Here is a 26,197-nt window from a genome sequence, read left to right as displayed (position 1 = left end):
CAGTTTTGTCCCTTTTGGGATAAAGGTGTTACATAAATAAATAAAAGCAGACCATGATTTGTCTCCAACTGCTACATGTGCAGGACAGCTTATTCTGTTGAAAAACAATAGCCTTACCGGCATGATCAGCAGATGACAATAAAGGAAAGAATGCCTAAAAAATGTAGCTATCACATCTAAGAATTGGTAAAATGAAATATAATATAATACTGCTTTAAGAGCTTGTTACAAATTTTAAAACAATCAATTCTTTATTTAAATGCTTGGTGATGGAAGTATGATTTAAATGTATGATAAGTCTTAACAAAAGCAATCCATTGATGTAACAGTAAATCATTTCTGGAAGGCTTTATACAGAACACTGAGTATTTTTTGACAAAACCATTTCGGAAACTTTAAAAGAGAGATGTCCACTGAAATCTCTGCTCTCGTAGCTTTCCTAGGGCATTCACGCTGCTCCTTCCCCATGTGTTTCCGATAAGAAACATTTGTCCTGTTGTAACAAAAAAAAAAAAAAAATATATATATATATATATATATATATACAGTATATTAGATATAGCTAATAGCTAATGTGTGTGATACATTGTATTATACAGCTACAATGCAGAGAACAGATTTAGAGTAAGGCACTTCAAGCCAAGAGCTAAAGCAGCAAAGTTACAGGATATCGAGAAAGTTGGATTCTGTGTCATCTTAGAAAAAAATCGACTACTATGCATGTATAATATCATTTATCCCAATAACTCTACCTATCTTTGCAACCACAAAGACTTTAAGTCTTAAAAAAGTTGGCATTATAGCAACCTAAAAGAAGCACAGCTGAAATCTGCCCTTTTCCTGTACAAGTGAGAAGTAATACAATACTACATAGCTTAAAGTGGGTGTAAACCCTCACATATACCCAGTGAAGTGAACAGCCGCAGGTGATACACAGAGATGAAACAAATCTCCCTACGTAGGTTTTACTGCTTTATCTGCAGTATTCTCTTCTGTGCACCCCTTTAAACGGGCAGAAAAGTGTTAAAATCTTTCTTCATCTGTCAGGAGCACAGAGGAGGGGGTGGAGAGGCTGTATTTACAGTGTGTGACAGCTGACTGGAGGAAAGGCACACACACCCCTCCACAGAGTAGTGTTGTAAATAGACAAGCTGTCCGCTGAGCTTCCCCCCCCTCCCAACACTAATTTATCTCATGTGTCGGGAAAACTTCTCAGAACTGACTCATGCTGATAACAGAGGAACGAAGCACAAGAAAGAATCGGCACTTAGAGCTTTGGAGAGAGATAAGTAAACATTACAGATATATGTGCTTAGTTCAGATTCTATTATTGAGGATTGCAACCACTTTAAAATAAGAACATTCATAGGATAGTCAAAGGAGCTCCAGTCTGTGCAAAATACAATTAAAAATCTGCAGCTACAAATACTGTAGTTGCTGACTTTAAATAAATGGACACTTACACGTCCAGGGAGCCAGAGTTGTCGGCACCCCAAGCCGATTCCTCAATCGACTTTAGGTGCTGGCGCCAGCCTCATCACTAAGTGAAACTGGCAGTGAAGCCTTCAGTCTTCACAGCCAAAAAATACACACAAAAGAAAAAACTAGCAGGTGCTCTGATCAACAGTTTAGTATATCCCTCCAGCTGGCTATTGGTGGTAATTAGACAAGTCAAAGGGTGCTGCTGCTTTCTATGGATCTGCTGGGTGGCAGGAACACATCTAGACAAAAACACAAAAGAAGAGAGTGCAAAGCTGCTTTAGTGTAACTCGGCTTTAATATGGTAAAGTTAAAAACACTACAATGGTCAAAGTCACATTGTGTGAAGATAGATACAGCATAAGGATTCCACTGTGGCAGAGCCATGCCTCCGAAATGCATTGTCACGGCAACTGTGTGACGTCCACACTCTCTTCCCCCCCTGTATCCTGCTCGTGTGGGTTTGTGTGGCCTCAGAGAGCTGCGCCGGCTGGACCGAGCGCTTGCACTTTAGCATCTGCACATCGAGCATGGTGGTGGATAGCCTCGGATGTGCTGTCAGGATCTGGGCAGCTAGGATCTTGAGGTGGTTTTAGCAGTGCGGCCACAGTGGAATCCTTATGCTGTATCTATCTTCACACAATGTTAGTTTGAACATTGTAGTGTTTTTAACTTTACCATATTAAAGCCGCGTTTCACTAGGGTGGCTTTGCGCTCTCTTTTTTTGTGTTTTAGGCTTCACAGCCGGATTCCTACTGCACATGTGCGAGTTGTGCTGCACTTTCTAAATGGTCCTGCCATCTTCTGGGACCTGTGTGTGTTCCATAAGGCAGTGGGGGGAAGGAGGAGGAGCAGGAAATCCTCGGAGATCTCCGTGGTGATCGTACTCAAAAGTCGGAGTGGGTACCTGTCAGAACCAGGTACCCACTCCCCCTTCCCCTTAAAAAGTGCCAAATGCGGCAGTGGAGGGGGGGAGGGCTCGAACAAGAGAAACTTCCCCTTTTGGGTGGAGCTCCACTTTAATTAAGGTATTCAAATGTATCCTCAAACTTTCCTCTTCACCTCTAAAACATGTCCCAGGATTATTTTCTTTCTTTAAGCTTGTTTTTTTTTTCTAGTGAGAAACAGCATCTATTACTTCCCTTGTCACTAGGTTTGTAAACTTCTTGCAGTGGAAGTACCTAGGAGCTTAATTCATATTCATGTAGGCATACCCCCTGAACTATATCTCCCTTCCTCTACAAACAGTATGTGTGGGCAGGCTGTTTGGAGTCAGCATTGTTTTGCTAGAATAGAAATCACTGCATGCATGTGCAAAGGAACAGAACAGAGAGGACAGAGGAGATTTTGTAGTCTAGAACAGCGGTCCCCAACCTTTTCAGTGCCAGGGACCGGTATCGTGCGGCCAATTTTTCCAGGGACCGCGTGCGCGGGGGGGCATTGTTGTGGTTGGTAGCGATGGGGGCTGGGTGATACTGTTGCCACTCACTGATGGGGTTTTAACAGGAATTTCTATACAGTCAAACCTCTTTGCTAATGATCTGTATTTACAGATCATTAGCAGAGAGGTTTGACTGCACAGAGACTTCTATGGAAACGCTATCAGTAAGTGGATTACTGCACAGAGCTCACTGAGCACCTCAGATCACCAGGCTCCTGCATCCATGTGTTTGTTGTGCCCTGGGGCATCAGAAGGAGAGCAGCCACCACTTATTGACAGGGGGCGGAGCTTCACTCGCTCACCCAGCGCTCACCCCTTACTGTATGGCAATTGAATATAATAGCTCTTCATTTTTAGCTGCTCTGAGTGGATGGTGTGGAGTGGCCTGACTGCAGGGTGTCTCCTGCATGGTCCATTACAAGACCTCCGTGCTGCTGCTGTATCGTCAGAGCCACCGCTAGAGGTCCGGGGTCGGCACTGGTGATTTAGTCTCCGCTGCAATTTTGGGGAAGACCGGTGTCTTGCCGAGAAAGTTCCCCCGGCGGATAAGGACCCCCTGTACTGCTCAGGCGCAGCGCTTGCGCAGTACGAAAAACTAAGGAGCCGCCGAAAATAGATGAAGCTGAAAACCTGCGCCCTGGGTCCAGGTTCAAGCCCCACCATCCAAGTGGACCTAGAGGTAGAATAAAAAAGTGATGAGCGAAGCGAGGCCGTGCCCGAAGCGTGGCGAGGGGCCCTCTTACAGGCGCCGTGTACAGCTGATTTACAACTATTCGGCTTCGGCTATTTCCGCCGGCTCGTACTGCGCAAGCGCTGCGCCTGCGCAGTACAGGGGGGTCCTTATCCGCCGAGGGGAACTTTCTCAGGAAAACACCGGCCAAGCACTTTAAAATAAAGAGATACAAAAAAATGAGAATCAAAGAGATATATATAAATACGATACCAGGAGTATATCCAGAGTAGTTGGGAAGAAGACCACTATTAGTTCTGTAAATAATTTTTCCTTGTTTTTGGTTGGTTGAAGAGTGTTCTTTTCCTATAAAATCAGTTTGGTGGGTCTTGCTTTTTTCATTTCTGTTTGTAGGGGTACTTGAAGACTCTGCTATCTGTGCAGGGCAGAAATAAATGCATTATGTGGGTGTTAGTCTGTTTGCTAACGAGTAACTGTACATCCTTTGAAGACATTTTACACTTTTAGATGTTTTTGTTGTTTTAACTAGGTATTAGTGTAGCTAGCTACTGTATATTCCCTGTGTTTTTTTTTATTGCCTTATCTTGTAATGTCATGGCTAATCAACTCCCCTATGTCCATGTATTCATTCACCTCAATTGTCCATATTAGCTAAAGCAGCAAGCAACTTCTTATTCCTGGGTCAAGCAGCGTTCCATCCATGCCTTGCTATTTTCTATGTGTTGAATCACAAATGTGAATCACAAATGTGGGAGTGCTAATGTGATGAAAACACATTTCTTCCAGCACTGTGATCTCTCTTTGAATGCTCTGCCTGTTTGTGGTTGTGTCAGATCTAATTACTGAACCAGTGCTAGGCTGAGAGATCCAAGGATTTGGGGATATGTAGTTTCTTCACAGGAAGTGTCAGTTCTCACACCACAGGCAGTGGTCCTTAAGCTGTGCAGTGTCATGTGGCATGAACCCACCAGAAGCATCTGACACCGAAATGTGAGGATTCATATGGGTCAATAAATTACACCATGAAATAAATTATGCTTCTCCAGATCCCCCCAACTGCTGGATTGTGCAGGTCTACAAGCTCTGAGCACCAGCCAATCAACCATTTGAATTAGCAATGTCCAGCTCAGAAAACATTGCACTACATTCTCAAAGAGCTGATCAACAGGGATTATAAACCAGGAATGCCTTAATAACCAGCAGCAGAGAGCATTTGAAGTGCATTTGGGTGTTTTATAGTTAGAGGTGGACTGCTGGTTCTGGATACTCAGTTGTTCACTGGGGCCTAAAAATGAATCTGTGTAGCTTCAACCATGTAATTTAATAGTGCGATAAGCCCCCTGTGTTTTAGATTTGTAATATAAGCAATAGTTGCCTTGTGTTTTACCTCTAAGGGCTTATTCATACTGTCCCATGCAGATTTCCACATGCTTTTGGTGTGGATAGACATGTCACAAAAAACATATCTGACCTAATTACTTCGAAGGCACCATATGCCAGCACCTGTTTTTTATTGCATGCTTTTTGGTGATGTTTTGGTCCCATTAGAAAGTAATGGGGAAAAGCTCTATAGAGCAAGTGTCATCAATGCTCATCATGATTGCTCAATAAAAAGAATATGGAACACTGTGACAGGGTTCTTAAAGTTTAAGGGGCATAGAGCCATGCCCCAAGTTGTAGAGCATTACCTCACTGACACAGTCATTTATGCTGTTACTTACACTGCATTATATGTATTGTATATACTGTATGTACATACTCATCAGCATGGTGTACATTTTTTAAAGCTTGGTTAACCCATGCTATTTTCATATTTTAGTAACAATTTTTGGTGCTTTATGGTGATGCTTCAAAATAAGCCCAATTCCAGCCAAGACATTTTCTTAGTTTTCTTTTCCAATTTTTTACTTTTGAATGGACCTGGGAGAGAACGTCTCTGACACCCAGCACCTTTATACATCATAAAATAAACCTTATGGGACACAGACAAAAATAAATCCTGACAGAGGTTTTTGAAATTCCTTATTCTACTAGTACATTTGGTTTAATTTGTGTTATAGTCCCCATTGAGAAGAATCCCTCTCACTACCTGTATGACACCTAATGCCGCGTACAAACGAGCAGACTTTTCGACGGACTAGGTCCGGCGGACCGGACTCCGTCAGACAATTCGACCGTGTGTGGGCTCCAGCGGACTTTTTTTTCCCCAAAGTCCGACGGACCTAGAAATAAAACATGTTTCAAATCTTTCTGACGGACTCGAGTCCGGTCGAAAAGTCAGCTCGTCTGTATGCTAGTCCGACAGACAAAAACCGATGCTAGGGCAGCTATTGGCTACTGGCTATGAACTTCCTTATTTTAGTCCGGTCGTATGTCATCACGTACAACTCTGTCGGACTTTGGTTGATCGTGTGTAGGCAAGTTCGTTCATTCAGAAAGTCCGTCGTAAAATCCGTTGGAAAGTCCGTCGAAAAGTCCGCCGGACCTAGTCCGTCGAAAAGTCCGCCCGTGTGTACACGGCATAAGAAGTAGACAAGAAGTGAGGGGGATTTCTCACACAGGGACACAGACAGCAATTTAACCTGACAGGTTTTAAGACTAAATATTTGGATACATAAATAAACTTAAACGGTAACTCCACTTTTGTGGGGGAAAAAATAGCAAATAACGAAAAAATATAGCGTATATAATTGCAACACAAGTCATATTGTAATTGAATGTTATTAAAAATGACCTTTCCCTTTCAATCTGCAGTTCTGTAATTTTCTTAAAATGCAATGCAATATGGCTACATGGAGGTGTACTGTAAACAGAATGAGTATGGTACGCCCCCTAGAAACATAATTTCCTGCTTGTGTGACTGGAACACTAATTTTCCCAGAAGTTTACACTAAGATAGAAGTCAGATTTCTGGCATCCCCTGGAACAAAAAGGTAATTTTTGGTGAGATACTCTCATTAAGAAATCACGTCTAAAGGGATGCAGGCCCTGCAGATTTCCTCATTAGTACCCTGCCAGGTGCGCAGCTCATTGATAATTATGAAACCACTCCCATTAGATTCACTTTCCCACATGGACACAGAGAAACACACAGGGATTTCTTCAGAATAACAAAAGGTAGGAATCTGCAATGAAGGTTGTTATAATTCTTGCAATGTAAATAGATCACCCAGAGGGGAATGTTTTTTTCTCAACAAAAGTGGAGTTACATTTTAATTATGATTGTTTCCCTTTAACTTGTTACTTTGACCATTTTATAGCAAGATACATTGGTACTTAGAACTAAAGCCTCGTACACACGGTTTGATTGTAGGACAACCGAGCGTCAGATTTTTGTCAAACGGGCTTTTGCAGGATTTTGTCGTAGTGACGTGCTATGAAAGTATAAAGAGGAAGTTCATTTCTCAAGCGCCACCCTTTGGGCCCCTTCTGCTAATTTTATGTTAGTAGAAGTCTGGTGAATGTTGATTTGCGATTTTCAGATCGTACAAAACAAATGCCTTTTAAAAATATGTTTGGTATAACTACATGCAAAGCAGCTTCATTATTATCCCATTAAAGAAGATGAGAATTTTGACATTTCATCAATTGCCGTGTCACGAACGTTAATTCTAAATTTACGAATGGTAGATTACAAGAACAAACTCTTCCTGGTCGTTTCTTGATTCCGACCATGCGTGTTTGTACTTTTGACTTTTGTGTGACGGATTTCTGTACTGATCATCTGAAAATCAGATGTTGAGTTCAGACAAAAATTTTATTAAAAGTCAAATCATCTGTCGAATGCACCGTACTAACGATCCGAAAATCCACAGACAGCTCGTCTTCAGACTTTTCTCTTCAGATTTTCGTACCATGTGTACGAGGCCTTACAATGTAAAAGAGCCAACACCTGTCTTTCACTGATAGGAAATAATTTTTTGCAGTCATACCATAAAATAATATAATAGATCACAGACCTGTCCAGCTCTTTTGATACACCTTGCTGCCTGTTTTGGAGTTTCCAAACTGTTTTGTAATGAGGCACATCTTCTTGTTTCCAAAGGCATCGATTTAGCTGGATTGGTCAGTCCATATTTTATTTCCTCAATTGCATTTATGGCTGATGAAGTTTTAGGGTCACCATCAAGAGTATGGTTCATTCGGATAATATGATACTTTCCACTAACTGGGTGGAAATAGCCTAGATTGGAGACCAAAAAATCATGCAATGTTTAAGTTTTACAGTGTTACTACTTTAAATGGGCAAATTAGCCTGTGATCCTGTGTACAGGCTATGCACACCAACTATTTACATATACTGAACAAACAGTGAAAAATACTTTAAAACAGGGGTACCCAACTGGTGGCCACATGTGTCCCGCAGAGCCCTCTGTTGTGGCCCGTGACCTCCTGCTCTGGAATTGCAGGTCGGCAAGCCTAGATTGGGGGTTGCCGATTGGCCATCCCAGAGCATCAGTGTCATAAATGGAGCTAGCAGTAGAGGAAGCAAGCGGCTGCAGAGCAATGCCGCATAAGCTGATGCTTCCTGTAAAGCGCCGGCTCCTGTCTCAGGCGGAAGTGATACTAAATGCACTCCGTCTTGGACAGCAGTATCCCGCGATACATGAATGGAATGTTATCAAAGGTGAGTTTATTGCTAAAATCAAAGTGTATATATGGGCAGATCTGTTCTGCAGTGGTTACTGGGCTGCACCTGCGGATTACCTGCACTAAGCCATAGACTTCTGTTATTACCTGCAAGTTTGGTGTACTTTTTGAATGCAGGAGTTTTGATGCGCTTTCAGAAAGTGCACTACACTTGCAGGATATAATAGAGGTATGGCAAAGTGCAGCTAACCCGCAGGAAAGCTACAGGTGCACTGCGCTGCACAAACGGTGCTGGTAAACCTCAGCGCATCCCGCGATCAGTATGATCGGGTACCTCACCTGTGTGGAGTGGCAGATGTAAACTGACTTTTATACCCGTCTATCTCCACTGCGAGCCATCAAAAAAAACAGAAGGGGATCTGTCCCCTTCCATCTGGGCGAATCAGAAGGCCCAAAGAGTAGAGCAGGCTGTTTCTGTGTCCGCTCTACAAATGCAGAGTGGACATGGAGCTGTCACCACCCGCTCTGCTCATTGTGGCTTGCAGCTGGTTACCGCGTCGCTTAAGTGGCCCTCACTTTTCAAAAGGTTGAGCACCATTGCTTTAAAACAAGCCATAAATCACTTTTGTATCAATAGATATTATGGAGGCATGTCTTTTTTCAAATTTCACAACAGTGGCGCCGGAAATCTGTGTTTTTTTTCTATGAGAGCAGCCCTCCAATATAAACAAACAGTAAATGTTTGTAAGCTGTTAAGCCTAGTACACACAATAAGAATATCGGATGAACGCTTGCCCGTTTTTGTTTTTGCATGCCAGTCTCATATCGAAAACCAATAGGTTACTAAAGTTACAAAAATTCTCGTAAGACTGAATACAACTTTGGAAGTGATGTGTAATGTGTTGTATTGTATTGTAATGTATTCTTTCCTTTCAGAGCATGTGTGGTCTTGGTCTTCTGGGGTTTTTTTACAGACGAATCCTGTACTGATCATACGAAAATCGTACATTCTGTTATCATCCGAAATTTTTTTTTGTGTTTGTCCCTTTGGATATTTTCACATGAACTATTGTTATCGGCTCTCGGAAGCTGTGTACTTGTGATCAGATTATCATACAATCACTCTGAAGGCGGTATTTTTCATCCAGTTTTTTCATTGTGTTTACTAGGCATTAGAAACTTGCTAAAACAAACCTTACTTCAGAGTAATTGTTGAGAAATAGATTTTTTAAAACAAATTAATTAACAATAGAAGTAGCTGCAGAGGTAAGTGAGGGCTTGTTTTAAAGCTTTTTTTATACTTGTTAAGAATGCAGAATGAGTTTGATGCTCATAGATTGGGCGCTAATTACTGAATTAACACATTTTTAACAAATTAACTTTCCTTTAAGTTTTCTAAGGCTAGACTACATGAAAACTGCAGAATGTACAGCATGCAGGGTCATATAGTAATACAAGCACCCATGACTTCAGACACATTTACGTGGATCCCAAATATAACAGCATAACCATGCTATTGGGTAGATTACCATGAAAATCAACAAATAAACAAATGTTCCTGCTTTCTAAGTTCATAGAATAAGGCCCCTTTCACATGGACGGACCGTTCAGTTTTTTTAGGTGGACCTGAAGGAACGCTCCATGCGGGTCTATGGTGCGACGGATGTCAGCAGTGACCATGTCCGCTGACATCCGATCCGATCCAATCCGCTAAAATCAGACGTATGGCGATACGTTCGCATCCGTCCTGGCAGATCAGATCGGATGAGATCTGATAAAAACGGACATGCTGTCCATTTTCGTCCGATCCCTCCATAGGAATCAGTGGCGCTCTGACAGGCCCCTCCCTGCTCCGTGAGCAGAGACGGACCTGTCATCTGCCAGCTCAGTGGAGATCAACGGAGAGATTTCTTGCTGAGCTGGCGAACTCTGGTGAGCGGATCGGCCTCGTGTGAATGAGGCCTTAAAGGGACAGTTTACATTTAAATTGATCTGTAGGTCTACTGTAAAAGAAAATCAGATCATTTATTAGGAAATGTATTATTTAAGTTTAAATACAGCTGTACCATTTTTATTATTCCAGTTTTCAGCATTTTCTCTTGGTATGTTAGTAATTACTCCCCCGAGGTGTAAATCAGAGAATGATCTGTAGTTTTCTCTCCATGCAGACACAGGAAGCTCTGAAGATCTTTGGAGGCCTGGTTCATAGTCACGAGACTGCAGAATTGCATTGCCATATATGTTACCCCTATCACTTCGCAGTTTTGAAGTATAACCTGTGTAACTAAGAAAATATACCAGTAATTTAAAACAAAATTATGTTGATAAAGTCTGTTTTAGCTTGGTATGTTATTTGAAATTTCAATATTAGGTCTTTAGTTATATAAGTATACCTAATAGCGGGATCACGTGGCCGTGTGCCAGTGCCTGTGTCCCCCAGAGACAAGACAACATGCACAGAAGGAGGGCTCTTTGATTGGACCTCCTGACCACATGATGGCTGTGTCTAATCACAGCCTTCATGTAATGTAAGCAGAGAGCCATGAGGAGAAGGAAAGCGGATCTGCGAGCTGGGATCAGTGTGTATGAGCTGTTTTTTATAGCTTTCTACACACTGATCACCCAGCTAGTGTCCCCAGACTGTGTCCCCAAACAATGAAAACACCTGTCCCACATCTATCACAGTAAACCGTCCCACATCTGTCCCAGTAAACACCTATCCCACATCTGTCCCAGTAAACATCTTTCCCACTGAACATCTGTCTGATCATCTGGCGCACATCTGTCTGTGATCATCTGGCACACATCTGGTGCACATCTGTCTGTGATCATCTGCGCACATCTGGTGCACATCTGTTTGATCATCTGTGCACATCTGTGATCACCTGTGCACATCTGGTTCACATCTGTCCGTGATCATCTGCGCACATCCAGCACAAATCTGTCCATGATCATCTGTGCACACCTGTCTGTAATCATCTGACACACATCTGGCCATGATCATCTGGCGCACATCTGTCTGTGATCATCTGCACACATTTGGTACACATCTGTCTGTGATTATCTGTGCACATCTGGCCGTGATCATTTGTGCACATCTAATTCCATTGTCCTGGTGCTCCAGGGCCTTCAAAAATGTGATAGGGATTCAGGAAATTAAATGAGTAATTTATGTCTTTAGAACGCCTGACGGTGCTCCCTGCATGTTGGGCCTCTGTATGTGGCTAGGCTGTGTAAAAGTCTCACACATGTGGTATCGCCATATTCAGGAGGAGTAGCAGACTGTATTTTGGGGTGGAATTTTTGTTATGTACATGCTATGTGTTAAAAATATCTTTGTGTAAAAAAAATAGGTTTTCACTTTCTTTGCACATTTCCAAAAACTTGTGGAAAAATATGACATGTTCAAGAGACTCATTATGCCTCATAGAATATACATTGACATGTTTTCTTTCCAAAATGGGGTCATTTTGTGGGTAATTTCATTGTTTTGGTGCTCCAAGGCCTTCAAAAATGTGATTAGTCAGGCAACTAAATGTGTAATTTATGCTCCTAGAACGCATGACGGTGCTCCCAGCATGTTGGGCCTCTATATGTGGCCAGGCTGTGGAAACGTCCCACACATGTGGTATTGCCATACTACTATAGTAGCAGAATATATCTGGGGTGTAATTGCAAGTTATCTATGCCATGTGTGAGAAATAACTTGTTAATATGACAATTTTGTGGAAAAAAAAAATAAAATAAAAAAAATTCTTCATTTTCCAAACTATTGTGGGCAAAAAATTGTAACTTCAAAAAACTCACTATGCCTCTTACTAAATACCTTGGACTGTCATCTTTACAAATTTGGGGGTTATCTGTACTGTCCTGACATTTTAGGGCCTCAAGAAATTAGATAGGCCGTCAGTGCATCGGGACTGATCAATTTTCATTGATATGTAGTCTAGCTTGTAGACTCTATAACTTTTACGCAAACCAATTATCATACACTTATAGAGATTTTTTTTTACCAAAGACATGTAGCAGAATACATTCTGGCCTAAATGTGTGACAAAATTTGATTTTATTGGATTTCTTTTAAAACAGAAAGTAGAAAATTGAAAGTGCGACAGTACTGAAAGCTGAAAATTGGTCTAGGAAGGAAGGGGGTGAAAGTGCTCAGTACTGAGCTGATTAAAGGATGCTCATGCCCTGTGCTGACTGATCTTCAGCTGTTTCCTATGCCCTGCGTTTATCCTGTATGATTCCCTTGTTGCTGACCTGGCTTGCTCCTGACCTGTCGCTAATTCCTGACCCAGTTCTGTTCCTGACTTCGGCTTGCTTATGATTTTGAGTATCGCCATTCATTCCGGATTAAAGCCTATACACAGTATAAACAAATGCAACTGCCCTTCAGCACACCACCAAATGCTGGTGTGATGTGTGGTGCAGAGCTGTGCAGAATTATGCAGCATGTCTGCAGTTTTCTGCAAACTCTGCACCTAAACTGTAGGAAACTGACAGCGCCACTCTGCACTCCAACTGACAGGCTTCAATGAGCCTTTGGTGGGGCTTTGTGGGGCTTCAATGAGGCTTCAGTGGGGCTTCAAGCAAGCTTTTCCATAGACTTCTATGGATGCTTAGAAGACGCTTTGAAGCACCACTAAAGCTACATGGGGTTTAATTTTTGAAGCGAAGCTGAAGCAAAGCAAAAGCAAGGTGTAAACAGGACTGTAAGCTAACCATTTTATTTAATGACAGGAGCTTTGACTAGTGTTCAGAGAGCTTTAACAAAGCCTTTCAGAAGCCATGTTTTGAAGCAAGGGTAAATTAGCCGGTAATGTGTGTTAAAGCCGAAGCAAGTGTAAATGAGCTCTAAGGGTAAAACAAAAATGCCTAAGTACAATTTTGCAACTTTGACATGTGTTAGTAAAACCACATATATCATCACAACTACTTTGTGAATCCAGGTGGATTATAGCTTGTTTTTTTTTCAGGAATTGGGCTTTTTTCATTTGGTTGTAAATGGTAATGGATATCTCCTCTCCGGCCCGGCTGCATGAAATGACGTACCTGTACGTTGCTTCGTCCATAAGATACTGTGGGTGCGTGCACGCACGCTGCACGCCGGGGGGAACGTGCACGGGTCCAGCGGATTTGATATCCGCCGGCGACCCACGATCGCTCCACAGAGAGGCAGAACGGGGATCTGCTAATGTAAACAAGGCAGATCCCCATTCTGACAGGAGACACTGAGATCAGCTGTTCCTAGTGATCAGGAACAGCGATCTCTGTGTTGTCCCAGTGAGCCCATCCCCCACACAGTTAGAACACACACTGAGGGAATACACTTAACCCTTTGATCGCCGCTAGTGTTTACCCCTACCCTGCCAATGTCATTTATAATCAGTGCAATTTTTATCCCTCATCACTGTATTGCAGTCCCGCTAAAAATCGCAGATCGCCGCCATTACCAGTAAAAACAATAAAAAAAAATTAAAAGTCCCTAAATCTATCCACTATTTCGTAGATGCTATTACTTTTGTGCAGCGATCAGGTGACCCGGAATGGGACGTTCCGGGTCTCAATCGTTAGAACGGGGCCTGGGGGTCTTGGTGAGAGAAAAAAGCCCAGTCAAGTTGGGCCGCAAATTCGCGTATGGTCAGCGTGAAGGGGTTAAAGCAGGAGGTGAGGAGGTGTCACATAGTTTCCTCACCACCTGTCAGTAGCCTCTGGAGCATGATACAAATGCGGACTTCAGAGGCAAGGGAGATTTAGATACATGTCTAAATCTGCTCTTAAGTAGAATTAAAAAAAAATAAAGGGGTCATTCACATGGGGTCTCTGGCTCACGCAATGTGAATGAGCAGTGTGTTTGTGCAATTGAGGTGGTCTATTACCCTATGAGGATGCAGTGGCTGTATTAGTATAGCCTCAGGTCCTGATTTGAAAGATGTAAGGCTGCTTTCACACTGAAAGTGCCGGCCATTAACGGTAAAGCGCCGCTCATTATAGCAGCGCTTTACCGCTGTTTAAGCTATGCTTTTGCACCACTTTTTGACTGCTAGTGGGGCACTTTTAAGCCCTAAGAAGGGGTTAAAAACTCCTGTGTTGCAGCGCTTCCAAAGCACTTTTTAGGCGGTTCGGTGCACTGGGCAGGGGTGTTTTGGGAGCGCTAACTGCCCCAGAGATGCTGCTTGAAGGACTTTTTCTGACGTCCCAGAAGGAGGTGAAAGCACTCATTGCAGAGAATGGGAGGCAGTTTTCAGGCGCTTTACATGCGCTATTTCTAGCGATAAAACGCCTTAAAACTGCCTCAGTGTGAAAGGGGTCTTAGTGGTTTGGCCCTGAACGCACACTGTGTTCAGGCCACTTGCATCCACACACCTATCAAATTAGGACCTGCGGCTGTGTTCGTACAGCTGCTATGTCCCCATAGCATAACATGGACTGCCTGCACACAGCTGCAGCCAGATTTAAAAAAAAAACTGATTTACATTGTACAGACCACATGGCCAATGTGAATGAGTTCCAAGACCTCATTTGCACAGAGAGCTTTATTTATTACCTTTTTATCTTTTAGATTTAGCAGGGATTTCATCATTCATCATCATTTTGATATTTGTGGGGGGTTTGCCCTGTCAGGTAGGCTGTATGGGACCCCATGCTTTTTAACAGCAACCCTGTCTGGCTGCTCCATCTCCTGAGTCCCAGCTACTATTCTCTTGGTGCCTGGTAAGGGCAGATGATAGAAGAGCGCTGATAGAGAATGGGGGAGGCTGTGATGAGGGGAGACTGGTGACGGCACTTTAATGAGGGGGGACATTGATGAGTGGGAATCAATGAAGGGGGCACTGGTGACGGGACTCTGATGAAGGGGAACACTGATGAGGAAGACTTTGATGAGGGAACTCTAATAGGGGGGGGGGGGATCTGATGGGGGGCTTGGATAGGGGGCTTGGATAGGGGGCTCTGATGGGGTGGAATCTCATGGGGTGGATTCTGATAGGGGACTCTGGTGAGGATACTCTAATGGGGGGGGTGTGATGGGAAGACTTTGGGGCCATTATAATAAGTGTATTCAGAGAAGCCTACCCCGCCTCCACCGAAAAACTGTACATCGGCCACCTCCATCAGCTCATTCCCACAGCTATTACTTTTTGTACCATCCCCCCTCCTTTTTACATTGTAAGCTCCATGAGCAGGGCCCTCCTAATGCTTCTGTATTGTAACTGTACTATATTTTTTCATATTGTACAAACTGTTGGCTCTATATAAATCCCGAATAATAATAATAATAACAATAAATAAATAGCAGTTCCAATAATTACCCCCTTTTCAATATATAAGAGAAAGGAAATAAAAACGCTGTATACATGTAGAGAAGCACTTACCCTGGTATATATCTGGGGTCATAACTAGAAAACATTGACGCAGATAGCTGTGGTAAAATAACAGGCATTTTCCGAGTCGGTGCTGACACAGACACAGCTTGCTATATACACCGTGGATGGATACTTCTTCTGCCTGGTAACAGTAACCGCAGACACAAAGCTATTTGTTATCACAACCAGATACTCTAATAACCCGTTTCTTTACAGGATTTGAAATTGTGCTTTTGAGTACCAAATAATTCATAACATTCAATTAGCAGCTATAATTAATTTCAAATGTTTCAGATTTAATTGTATAATATTCAATTACTCTTCTCTTCTTACAACAAAATAGCCTGAAATAAACATGAAAGTACTGCCAATTATAGCTGCAGCAACATGATAGTATTTTTATACACTGCTATAATTTGTGTCTGAACAAGATTTAGATGTTCCTCTGTTTATTCTATGTGTTTGGAGTTGCCATAGATACTGGATTTTACAGGCAAATATGCATAATCACTGCCCCCTAGTGGCATAAGACTGTATTTTTATTTTTCTGTCTTTTCAGTCTTCTGATATAGGGCTCTTTGCATGTGTGAGTGGTAAAAACAGTCATTTGAGCCACTGCTTTACTGCTCCCTGGCCACCCACCTAAGCACAGAAATGCAGTTGCTCAGGGATGTACCCATGCACGGCAAAAATTGAACAGCTTATTCTTCCCTCCCTGTTTTGACCCATGTATTTTTAGTCTCTTGTTTTCTCTGTACTGTCTTTTTTTCTTTGTTTGTTTTGTTTTGTTCATTTTTTACATTTGTTCTTCTAGCAATCATATAGTTCCTACATGCATCATCAAGGTCTTTAGAGGGGATCATGCTGTGTAGATACACTCTAGATGTGTTTTATAGTTGAACTCATTAGCCCTTAATAAGTTTGGATAGCATTTATTGGGTATATCTTATTCTGATTGATGTGATGTCATTGCTTTGGGCTTTATCTTTTTGTCTGTCTGTAACACTCTGGTCAATGAGGTCAAACAAATACAAGCTTAAACTTACCAACCAGCCAGCGACCACCAACCGAATTGACCTGTCTAAAAGTATGTGTTAAGAACAGGGGTTTAGTCTGATGATTTTCTGTGCTCTTAGAGGGGGTTTTAATCACATATTTAAGACTTCTTAATTATAAATAAAGAGTTAAAGAATAAAAAAAAAATGAACAGCATGCCACATTCAGCAAGCGGTACTGTCACTGAATGTGACGTTTTCAAATGATTGGGGCCACGCTGCAACTGCCCTGCAAATCCATGCAAAGCATGCAGCTGAGGTGTGTTGGGTTAGCACTTTGAGGGTTAAAGCAAATAGTGAGGATGAGATTAGAGTTGGGCGAACAGTTTGAGCCGAGTAAATGTTCTGGCAGAAAATCGCCTGTTAGCCCATTCAGCGAACACCCAAATTTGCGGGGTGTTGAGCGGTTTATTCACCTGTCGAGCGCCCTACAATGCACTGCCCATTGCACAGTGCATTCGAGGGCCAATTTAGTGCTGTATGCATGCTGTATACCCCCTTTTTTTTTTTTTTTTTTTTGGTTGCTGAGTTTTATTTTTTGGGGTTTTTTTGTCCCATGCTTGCCCCCCTTTTTTTAAATTTTCAGCTGCAGATTTTTTGAGCTGTTATCTCCCAGCCCACTACCCACAGCTCAGCTGTGTGGGCCTTTTTTAGCACACGTGCAGCTGATCACACTGTTGCAATTTGCATTCTCTGCCGCAAGCAGATCAAGCATGGCAAAAACACCAGCCATTTGGGTACCACATGCTTGCAAAGCTATTTAACCTCCCACCACTTAGCCCATTGGAAAGAGTACCTGAAAGCCACACAAAAGGGACACAATTCTTCTCCTCCTCACTCCTCACCTTTTATGTCTACCCGGCTATATCTCATGACCTCTCAGCAGCCTCCACTGACAGGGATGATGGTATAGCAAAGGGTGTCACAGGTCCTTGCAACACATCTGTCAGCAGCACACCACCAGCTGTAGAGTATAGCAGGCTAATTTCTCTGACCCAGCTGCTGCATCAAAAAAAATATACACTCCCTGCCACCCACATGCCCATAGTCAAAATTTCAGCTTGTCCAAATTGATGGTTTTACAACTCCTGCCTTTCCGTCTGGTAATTTTGCAGAATGTGGTGTGCCACAATGGCAGGTTCCCAGTCGCTATTTCTTTGCACGTAAGGCCGTTCCAGCTCTATACCATCATGTTTTGGCATCGTTGGACAAGGCAGTCATCCACAAAGTCCACGTTACTGCTGACACGTGGTCCATCAAGCATGGTCAGGGACGATATATTTCGTTCACAGCACACTGGGTAACTCTGCTTGCAACTAGGAAGGATGCAGGACAGGGTTCGGTGATGGAGCTTGTTTTGCCGCCACATCTACATCCAGCGGTTGGTGAGGATGTGAGATCTGTCAGCTCCACCCCCTCCTCCTCCTCCTCCTCCATGCCCTTCTCTGTTGAATTGTCCTATGAATTACCAGTACCCCCTAAACGTTCAAGGGGCTATTCAACGAGTCAGGCTAAAAGATGCCATACAGTGCTTCAGCTGGTCTGTCTAGGGGGAGGAGCCTCACCGGAGCAGAGATTCTTTCAGCTCTGCAGGGACAGGCCCAGAGGTGGTTAATGCCACAGAAGCTTGAGGCAGGAATGGCCGTGTGCGATAATAGCACTAACCTTCTGTCTGCCCTTTGACAGGGAAAATTGACACATGTGCCATGCCTGGCACATGTTCTCAATTTGGTGGTGTAGCATTTCATAAACAAGTACCCAGGTTTTCAAGATCTTCTAAAGTAGGCCAGAAAAGGCTGTAGCTATTTCAGGCGGTCATACACAGACAGTGTTTAGTTGGCTGAAATTCAGCGGGAATTCCACCTGCCCGTAAACCACCTGATTTGTGACATGCCCACCAGGTGGAACTCAAATTTAGCAATGCTGCAGCAGTTGAACATGCAGCAGAAGGCCATGAACGAGTACTTATGTGAGTATGGCACAAGGACAGGCTTGGGGAAACCTCAGCTTTTTTTCCCTATGCCAATGGCTGCTGATAAAGGATGCATGCACTCTACTGTCACCATAGGCGTGCCCACGGGGTGTGCCGGGTGTGCCTGGGCACACCCTAATCTTTCCAAGCTGTCTCCAAAGATCTGCCCCAAAATGTTGCATTTAACAATGTGTAGCCTGCGCTGCTAGGTAGCACAGGCAGCAGATCGTGAAACTTGCCAGAGCCGCTGCGCTGAGTGTGTGAACTGACAGTGCGATAATGTCACTGCTTGCAGAGAGAAAGTCCATCTGTCAAAACTGAGCTGTGATTTCGGGGGTGAGCGGGCTGAAGAGCTGTCAAACACCAGCCAATGGGAAGGGGTCTGGGCGGGCTGCTTTATGTGCCCACGGGGTGTGCCGGGTGTGCCTGGGCACACCCTAATCTTTCCAAGCTGTCTCCAAAGATCTGCCCCAAAATGTTGCATTTAACAATGTGTAGCCTGCGCTGCTAGGTAGCACAGGCAGCAGATCGTGAAACTTGCCAGAGCCGCTGCGCTGAGTGTGTGAACTGACAGTGCGATAATGTCACTGCTTGCAGAGAGAAAGTCCATCTGTCAAAACTGAGCTGTGATTTCGGGGGTGAGCGGGCTGAAGAGCTGTCAAACACCAGCCAATGGGAAGGGGTCTGGGCGGGCTGCTTTATGTGGCTCCGCCCCTTTCTTAAGCAGCCCAATCATTGGCTGGTGGTTGTTAGCTCATCGGCCCCGCCCACCCCCGACATCGCGGCTGTGTTGTGACAGCTGGTCTTTCTCCCATTACATGACAGTGTCACACACAAGGGCTCTAGCAAGCCTCACTACCTCTCCCCAATCAGTGCCACTCTGTGCTGCCAATCAGTGCCACTCTGTACAATTAGTTCTGCCAATCTGTGCTGCCAATCACTGCCACTCTGTGCTGCCAATCACTGACAATCTGTGCTGCCAATCAGTGCCACTCTGTGCTGACAATCACTGCCACTCTGTGCTGACAATCACTGCCAATCTGTGCTGCCAATCAGTGCCACTCTGTGCTGGCAATCGGTGCCAATCTGTGCTGACACTGACAATCAGTTCTGCCAATCTGTGCTGCCAATCAGTGCCACTCTGTGCTGCCAATCGGTGCCAAATTGTGCTGACACTGACAATCAGTTCTGCCAATCTGTGCTGCCAATCAGTGCCACTCTGTGCTGGCAATCAGTGACACTCTGTGCTGCCAATCAGTGCTACTCTGTGCTGCCAATCTGTGCCCAGTGCTGCCGATCCGTGCCCATCAGTGCTGCCAATCAGAGCCCATCAGTGCTGCCAATCAGTGGCCATCAGTGCCCAACAGTGTGGCCTATCGGTGCTGCCATAATACTGGTCTCTGTGATATGCAACTTTATATATAATACACATCAGTTTGAAAACAAGACATAATAGAAACTTAGCAGGGATGGTGGAAACCCCTCTATGGATAATTGCAATACAAATTAACTTCAAGTGCAACAACTTTTTAGCTGGGAGGTTCACACCATTATACTTTGGAATTTTTGTTTTTTAAATTGTTACACTTAATGTTATATGTTTTAGTTACTATTATAATGTAAATTATTGCACTTGAAGTTAATTTTCCACCACCCTTCCTAAGTCCATGTCTTTATGGACGTTGCTTTGTGCAGTGGTGCGCAGTCATGTTGGAACAGGAAGGGGCCATCCCCAAACTCCTCCCACAAAGTTGGGAGCATGAAATTGTCCAAAACTAAGGGGCCAAGCCCAACCCCTGAAAAACAACCCCACACCATAATCCCCTCCCCTCCACACTATAATCCCCCCTCCCCCAAATGATTTAGACCAGTGCACAAAGCAAGATCCATAAAGACATGGATGAGCGAGTTTGGGGTGGAGGAAGTTGATGTGCCTGCACAGAGTCCTGACCTCAACCCGATAGAACACCTTTGGGATGAATTCAAGTGGAGACTGCGAGTCAGGCCTTCTCATCCAACATCAGTGCCTGACCTCACAAATGCTCTTCTGGAAGAATGGTCAAACATTCCCATAGACACACTCCTAAACCTTGTGGACGGCCTTCCTAGAAGAGTTGAAGCTGTTATAGCTGCAAAGGGCGGAGCCAGCTCAATATTGAACCCTACGGACTAAGACTGGGATGCCATTAAAGTTCATGTGTGTGTAAAGGCAGGTGTCCCAATACTTTTGACAATATAGTGTGTGTATCATATTATATATATACACGTATGTGTGCTTGAGCTTTGGGGTGCACACCCTAATGCAATAGGCTACGCACGCCTATGACTGTCACCATTTGAGGAAGCGACAAGGATGGTGATCCGTTACAATGCATGCATCAGTAACACTATCCCTCTTGTGTTCCCGCTGGAGCATACTCTGCATGGCATTATGGACAGGGCACTTGAGGCAGAGCAGCAGGAGAAAGAGGAGGCCTGCTTTCCCCTCAAGGCCCACTTTATGCAGACACCACTCTTGTGATGCCACAGAACACACAAGAGGAGAGGGAGGAGGATTCTGGCAGTTTTGGAGGCATTGAAGCAGAGGATGACATACCTCAAACGTTAAGAGATGATTTTCAGTCCCCAGAAACCTTGGTAGTAGTACATGGATGGGAGGAGACAGTTCCAGAGGATTGCAGTGTAATCCTCAGTGACCCCAAGGACTCTGCTTCTTATGCCTCTGCAAACTTGCGATGCCTGGGCTCCCTGATTCTTCAAAGCCTGCGAAAGGACCTGATAATTCTTGGCATCAAGGAGAAGGATCTTTATTGGTTGGCAACCCTCCTTGACCACTGTTGCAAGGGGAAAGTCTCAGCAATAATCCAGCCCTCACAGAGGGAGCACAGGATGAAATATCTTGAGGACACCTTAAAGATGAGTTTATATAACACCTTTCCAAAGTCTGGAAGGTTACAGTCTCATGTAAAAGATATTTTTGCGGCTTCTGTTTGTCGAAGGAGGAGTGGTGGAGAAAGGGGCAGCCTAAATGATTTATTTAAAAAATAGAAAGAAATGGTGAATAGCTATGGACATACACCAGCACTAAGACGGATCTCCCAATCCCTGGGTAAATTTAAAATATAATGAAAATGGGAATTCTATCAAAGAATTAATGGGATTTTAGTGGAAGATAATACGTCTATTTCCAGTAGGTATCAAAGATAAGAGTATTTAAAATATTAAATTTTTATTGAGTAATAATAAAAAAGGGGATACACAGAACAAATCAAAATACATATAAATGACCAGTATGACCATCCGATATTGTGTTCAAATTTCATTCATGCCTATTTGCCAACATGTTTCGCAACCGTTTCATTGCTTCATCAGGGCATATGTCGGCATCATTGGTTATTCTGAACTATGTAAATAACATATAAATATGTAATTATATAGTGATCATACATATTCAAATGTGCCAAAGAATAAATGACATTAAGTCAAAGTAATCAATCTAATAGTCTCACCTACTGGTACAAATCTAAAACCAAATAGCACAAGCCACCATTGCCAGATATCGTCCACCGCACCTACTGCCACAGAAAATCCGAGGGTGCCAGATCCCAACCAGATAATGCCATTAGAAGGACTGGACCATGCACTAGCCAGACTGGAATCTAATGTGTAAGGGGTATGATGGAAAGATAGGTAAGCCAATCAGATACCCAGTCCAGATAGATTATATACAATGTCTGCTTAGTATGTTTAATGGGGTATTTATAGTAGCATATAGTCAATTACACCAAAACAGCGTTAATTAGCAGTTAATACCGCCAAAAAAACTTAGAGGTGAGGGTCTATTTAACTCTATAATTTATGCGTAATTGAGAGTTTCAATCCATGGTCTAGTATATCCTTGCAAGGGGTTGCCATGCAATCTAACCCTGCTTGTAATTATAGCAAAATATAATAAGCTTTATGATTTACAAGGATACATAAAAGGGAAAACAGAAATGAAATATATATTATAATACCCATAAGTAGTTTAAAATATAAATTCCAATTAATAGTTTACCTGTAGGGCTAAGTGATAAGGGCTCCGCAGATCCTCCTGTCGGATTGAAACTCTCAATTACGCATAAATTATAGAGTTAAATAGACCCTCACCTCTAAGTTTTTTTGGCGGTATTAACTGCTAATTAACGCTGTTTTGGTGTAATTGACTATATGCTACTATAACTACCCCATTAAACATACTAAGCAGACATTGTATATAATCTATCTGGACTGGGTATCTGATTGGCTTACCTATCTTTCCATCATACCCCTTACACATTAGATTCCAGTCTGGCTAGTGCATGGTCCAGTCCTTCTATTGGCATTATCTGGTTGGGATCTGGCACCCTCGGATTTTCTGTGGCAGTAGGTGCGGTGGACGATATCTGGCAATGGTGGCTTGTGCTATTTGGTTTTAGATTTGTACCAGTAGGTGAGACTATTAGATTGATTACTTTGACTTAATGTCATTTATTCTTTGGCACATTTGAATATGTATGATCACTATATAATTACATATTTATATGTTATTTACATAGTTCAGAATAACCAATGATGCCGACATATGCCCTGATGAAGCAATGAAACGGTTGCGAAACATGTTGGCAAATAGGCATGAATGAAATTTGAACACAATATCGGATGGTCATACTGGTCATTTATATGTATTTTGATTTGTTCTGTGTATCCCCTTTTTTATTATTACTCAATAAAAATTTAATATTTTAAATACTCTTATCTTTGATACCTACTGGAAATAGACGTATTATCTTCCACTAAAATCCCATTAATTCTTTGATAGAATTCCCATTTTCATTATATTTTTTATTTAAAAAATAGTTTATTCCTCGCCGTCCACGGCTGTCAGCTTCAACAGCTTAAACTTACCAACCAGCCAGCGACCACCAACCGAACTGACCTGTCTAAAAGTATGCGTTAAGAACAGGGGTTTAGTCTAATGATGTTCTGTGCTCTTAGAGGGGGTTTTAATCACATATTTAAGACTTCTTAATTATAAATAAAGAGTTAAAGAATAAAAAAAAAATGAACAGCATGCCACATTCAGCAAGCGGTACTGTCACTGAATGTGACATTTTCAAATGATTGGGGCCACGCTGCAACTGCCCTGCAAATCCATGCAAAGCATGCAGCTGAGGTGTGTTGGGTTAGCACTTTGAGGGTTAAAGCAAATAGTGAGGATGAGATTAGAGTTGGGCGAACAGTTTGAGCCGAGTAAATGTTCTGGCAGAAAATCGCCTGTTCTTCCATTCAGCGAACACCCAAATTTGCGGGGTGTTGAGCGGTTTATTCACCTGTCGAGCGCCCTACAATGCACTGCCCGTTGCACAGTGCATTCGAGGGCCAATTTAGTGCTGTATGCATGCTGTATACCCCCTTTTTTTTTTTTTTTTTTTTTGGTTGCTGAGTTTTATTTTTTGGGGGTTTTTTTTGTCCCATGCTTGCCCCCCTTTTTTTAAATTGTCAGCCGCAGATTTTTTGAGCTGTTATCTCCCAGCCCACTACCCACAGCTCAGCTGTGTGGGCCTTTTTTAGCACACGTGCAGCTGATCACACTGTTGCAATTTGCATTCTCTGCCGCAGCAGATCAAGCATGGCAAAAACACCAGCCATTTGGGTACCACATGCTTGCAAAGCTATTTAACCTCCCACCACTTAGCCCATTGGAAAGAGTACCTGAAAGCCACACAAAAGGGACACAATTCTTCTCCTCCTCACTCCTCACCTTTTATGTCTACTCCGCTATATCTCATGACCTCTCAGCAGCCTCCACTGACAGGGATGATGGTATAGCAAAGGGTGTCACAGGTCCTTGCAACATATCTGTCAGCAGCACACCACCAGCTGTAGAGTATAGCAGGCTAATTTCTCTGACCCAGCTGCTGCATCAAAAAAAATATACACTCCCTGCCACCCACATGCCAATAGTCAAAATTTTAGCTTGTCCAAATTGATGGCTTTACAACTCCCACCTTTTTGTTTGGTGATTTTGCAGAATGTGGTGTGCAACAATGGCAGGTTCCCAGTCGCTATTTCTTTGCACGTAAGGCCATTCCAGCTCTGTACCATCATGTGGAAGGCAATGTTTTGGCATCGTTGGACAAGACAGTCATCCACAAAGTCCACGTTACTGCTGACACCTGGTCCAGCAAGCATGGTCAGGGACGATATATTTCGTTCACAGCACACTGGGTAACTCTGCTTGCAACTAGGAAGGATGCAGGACAGGGTTCGGTGATGGAGCTTGTTTTGCCGCCACCTCTACATCCAGGGGTTGGTGAGGATATGAGATCTGTCAGCTCCACCCCCTCCTCCTCCATGCCCTTCTCTGTTGAATTGTCCTATGAACTACCAGTACCCCCTAAGCGTTCAAGGGGCTATTCAACGAGTCAGGCTAAAAGATGCCATACAGTGCTTCAGCTGGTCTGTCTAGGGGAGAGGAGCGTCACCGGAGCAGAAATTCTTTCAGCTCTGCAGGGACAGGCCCAGAGGTGGTTCATGCCACAGAAGCTTGAGGCAGGAATGGCCGTGTGCGATAATAGCACTAACCTTCTGTCTGCCCTTTGACAGGGAAAATTGACACATGTGCCATGCCTTGTTTACAAAAGCATCTCCCCGTTCTACCTCTCCGTGACACGATCGCGGGCACCCGGCGGACCTCTGGTCCGCGGAAGCCGCGGCCTGTACGCCTTTTGCCCACCAGTGCCATTCTGCCAACGTATGTCAGCATGCGCTGGTCAGGAAGCGGTTAAATGTTTTTGGAATCTTTGCAAAACTGTCTAGGCCGCCTAGCTTTGTGGGTGTTGATTTTATATTGAAGAAATTTTTTAGTATAGGTTTCATGGGCACAACTAACACTCAAGGACCAATTTTTGATGTTAGAGAGTTCTGGCGCACACCGAACCGGTGAGGTGTTTGGCCCAACTCTAGAGGCAATATAATGCCTCCTCACCACCTGTCAAACTCCTCTAAAAAGCGATTAATTTCAAATGACTTTGTAGAGGAGCAGCAAATACTGTCACACATGTGAACAAACCCATATACTGTTCATTATTTTTCCTAGAGTTCGGCATTTTTCTTAAGTATAACTAAAGGCAAAACTTTTTTTAGTGGAGTGGAGATAGATAACAACACCTGTCAGGCTTTTATTGCTGTAAAAGGTGAAAATACAGCGCTGTCTACTGAAATATGGTAGCTAACACAACAGGTCTTGCTGCAGCCTAAAACACAAGATACACACAATGCGATAATGACAGAAAAGACTGAAAAAAGCTGCGCAACATGAGACCACAAAAAGAAAAATGAATATCCACATATATCTAGATCACATGGAGGATATGATTAATCTAGATGGAATATTTGGCACAAATCTATGAGATAATCTTGTGAATTGTGTAGTTGAAACATATACGTTATAAATCTGGCTGCACAATACATTTCAAGAGTATCCTGTATACAATTCTGATTGCCAGAGAGTCCTCATAAAGAACAATGTTATCAATAATAAATGATATCCTCAGAATGCTGATTATTGGTGACTTCAAT

General features: G+C 43.2%; 1 protein-coding gene across 1 annotated transcript; it reads right to left on the bottom strand.

The window, feature by feature from the left end:
* Positions 1-210: 210 nt before the first annotated feature.
* CIMIP2B (ciliary microtubule inner protein 2B) lies at positions 211-15,774 on the bottom strand. Its single transcript, XM_073591926.1, has 5 exons — positions 15,578-15,774; positions 10,268-10,485; positions 7,571-7,794; positions 3,864-4,026; positions 211-493 (listed from the first exon to the last, which is right to left on the bottom strand). The coding sequence occupies exons 1-5, from the start codon at positions 15,643-15,645 to the stop codon at positions 396-398; spliced, it is 771 nt and encodes a 256-aa protein (XP_073448027.1). The 5' UTR covers positions 15,646-15,774; the 3' UTR covers positions 211-395.
* Between the last annotated feature and the right edge of the window lie 10,423 nt (positions 15,775-26,197).

This window comes from Aquarana catesbeiana, linkage group LG01, assembly GCF_042186555.1.
Source record: "Aquarana catesbeiana isolate 2022-GZ linkage group LG01, ASM4218655v1, whole genome shotgun sequence".
NCBI lineage: Eukaryota > Metazoa > Chordata > Amphibia > Anura > Ranidae > Aquarana > Aquarana catesbeiana.
This window is presented reverse-complemented; position numbering and strand designations above follow the sequence as displayed.

What these genes read in the sequence shown, in the direction of transcription:
- CIMIP2B (XM_073591926.1), bottom strand. Translation starts at nt 15,645, where the DNA reads ATGCCTGTTATTTTACCACAGCTATCTGCGTCAATGTTTTCTAGTTAT. An exon ending in AAACTGGAATAATAAAAATG is followed by an intron (nt 7,795 to 10,267) that starts GTACAGCTGTAT and finishes TCTCCAATCTAG; the next exon opens with GCTATTTCCACCCAGTTAGT. An exon ending in CTACTCTGGATATACTCCTG is followed by an intron (nt 494 to 3,863) that starts GTATCGTATTTA and finishes TTGTTACAACAG; the next exon opens with GACAAATGTTTCTTATCGGA.